The sequence below is a fragment of the Anopheles aquasalis genome, chromosome 2 (assembly GCF_943734665.1).
Source record: "Anopheles aquasalis chromosome 2, idAnoAquaMG_Q_19, whole genome shotgun sequence".
Classification (NCBI taxonomy): Eukaryota; Metazoa; Arthropoda; class Insecta; order Diptera; family Culicidae; genus Anopheles; species Anopheles aquasalis.
In genome coordinates, this window is record NC_064877.1 from 42,485,001 (window position 1) to 42,487,500 (window position 2,500).

A 2,500-nucleotide genomic window follows, 5' to 3' on the forward strand; every position below is an offset into this window, starting at 1 on the left:
TCTCGGATGAGCCCTCGCTACTGGAGCACATTCCAAAGCACAAAGAATCGAAGCACCTGAAGACGCACATCTGTCAGTACTGTGGCAAGTCGTACACCCAGGAGACCTACCTTTCGAAGCACATGCAGAAGCATGCGGAGCGCACGGACAAGCGGCCACCGATCGGGACACGCAGCAGTAGCAGTAACAGCAATGGCAATGGCAACAACACCGGTTCCGGTACCGGTAACACGGTCAATGTGAGTGCAACAACACCGGGCAGCAACTCCAGTGCGAGCAGCAATAGTAGCAACAGCAGTAGCAGCAATGGCGTCCCCAATGTCGCGAACCAATCCGCCACCGTTACTGGTGCGCCAATGGCAGTCGAGGGTTCGTACTGGCCTAAGGTCAGTCCGGATTCGGCCGCAGCCACTATCAACGAGGTCATCAACCAGCAGAACAATCATCATGACTTTAGTCTGACACCGAACGGAAGTCAAACGAACGGCAGCAATGGTAGCGGTGTAGCGGGTAGTGGTAGCCAGGCCGCCGATCATCCAGGATCTCATCATCAACGGGATGAAGCTGTTGACGAGCTGGTCGGTGGCCCGGTTGGTCCATCTCGAGGTCCCAGCGAAAGCACCTCTCAGCCACAATCCAACGGAGGTACGGCTACCGTCAACAGTAACCAGGCACCACCGCAACACAACGGCCCTTCGATGAATGGTGGCAACCTAGTGATCCCACCGACGTCCACCCCAATGTCCGCTAGCTACGACACGAACAGCATAGCGAAGGGCACCCCGAATTCGGCATTTACGCCGATCAACGCAATGCCACCGCATCTGGGAGGTTTGCAGCACCATCACCAGCTGGCCTCATCTCAGCGGCCTTCCTATCTGTACGATGCCATCAGCTTCCAGAACCAGAAGGCGGCCGCCATGAACCAGAGCCCCTCGAACACGTTCCCCAATCAGCTGATCTCGCTGCACCAGATACGCAACTACGCACATCAACCGGCCGGTGGTTTGATGGCCAGCGAACACCTCCTAGGCGTCACCGTGGGTCCCGGTGGGAAGGACAAGGGCTAATACGGTGGCTTCCTAGCTCCCAGCACAAACAACCAGAGCTAGACCATGAGGTATTAGAGGACTTCTCGAGAGCAGAACGTCCCATTAGTTCCCACATTCCCATCGCGCGCGTAGCGGCTCGTGCACCCTGGAGCACTCTACGCAACCTGTACATACGGTATACGATCCCTACTACAACATACGACAGATAAAGCCATGAGGCTAATGGGCAGAAGATGACAGAAGATTCTTGATCTAACCGCCTGCACTCGGGTACATCTTGTGCATTTTAACCCGGATGGACGCTAGATTACTTCCGATTACTTGATATCTTGATAGTATACGAACTGCAGTGACTACTACAGCAACGGCACAGTCCTACTCTCTTGGTCTCGTAGAGACTGACCGAGGTTCGATCCACATCGATCGACAACGATCGTTTTTACCGACGTAGTAAATCCAGAAGATCGAAGTTCCACATCGAACTCTCACTCTGAAACGATCACCGGTGGCCAATGTTGCTGATGCAGAGCATTGTGGAGGGCGGTGGGTGGCCGTAGCAGCTGTATTAAATAAAACATTAAACAAACCGCAATCGCAACCGCAAAACAAAGATAAGCAGAAAGAGCAGTATCTTTTACGTGACCGTCCACATGATACCATCGCTTCGTTTCGCGAAAGTACTCCCGTTCCGATTCAGCAGACGCGTGCTGCGGCTTACACTGCAGCGCGCTGTTATGCAAACCTTATTTCCTACATACAACTGTGATAAGCAATTCCCCCCTAGACGAGAAGCGTACGCTACCTGTCCTGTTTTCTAGCTAACTCTTTGGTTCTTCATTTTTCTTTCGCATTGATCCAGCGAGATCAAGACACTTTGTATCGTAACCGATCCACTCTGCTAAGCAATCCAGTCTTGCGACTTCCATTGTAAAATCCGTACTAATAGCCTAGTCCTTGGGCAGAATAAGAATACAAGACGTGGCTCGTGCATTTTTCACGATCGCTCACATTCCCGGGATGGCTGTTTGATGTCGCTAAAAGCTTCCTTCCCTAAAAAATTGCTTGAGCCCCGTGAGTTGTGAACCAGTTTCCCGTTTTGCGTCTAGGGAGTATTACAATCACTAAGCATTATTGAGACACGTTTTATCAAAACCTACCTTCGACTTCTACTTATCGCACTACCATCGGTGTCATCACAGCAGCAGCAGCAGCAGCATCCTTGAAGGCCAAGCGCGGGTACGCTGTGAACAATAAGATAACAGGGACACACTCGAACGCTCGAAAGGGAGGGCTAGGCCTTCACCGAGGATCACCCAACGAAGTGCAGATGTGCCCACTGGTAGTGAAGTATCTAGCCCGCTGAGCGGACGCCTGATGGGTCGTTGTAGAGACACTATTAGTATTAAGAACAGATAACTATAGATTCTTCTAGAATAAACGTTTCGTTG

General features: G+C 51.8%; 1 protein-coding gene across 1 annotated transcript in view; it reads left to right on the top strand.

Annotated features, from left to right (window-relative positions):
• The window catches only part of LOC126574995 (zinc finger protein rotund-like), a 24,535-nt gene extending 23,465 nt beyond the window's left edge, over positions 1-1,070 (top strand). Inside the window, exon 5 of the mRNA XM_050235464.1 lies at positions 1-1,070. This exon is cut by the window's left edge and continues 349 nt beyond it. Within this exon, the coding sequence (XP_050091421.1) occupies positions 1-1,070 (1,070 nt within the window).
• Positions 1,071-2,500: the final 1,430 nt, after the last annotated feature.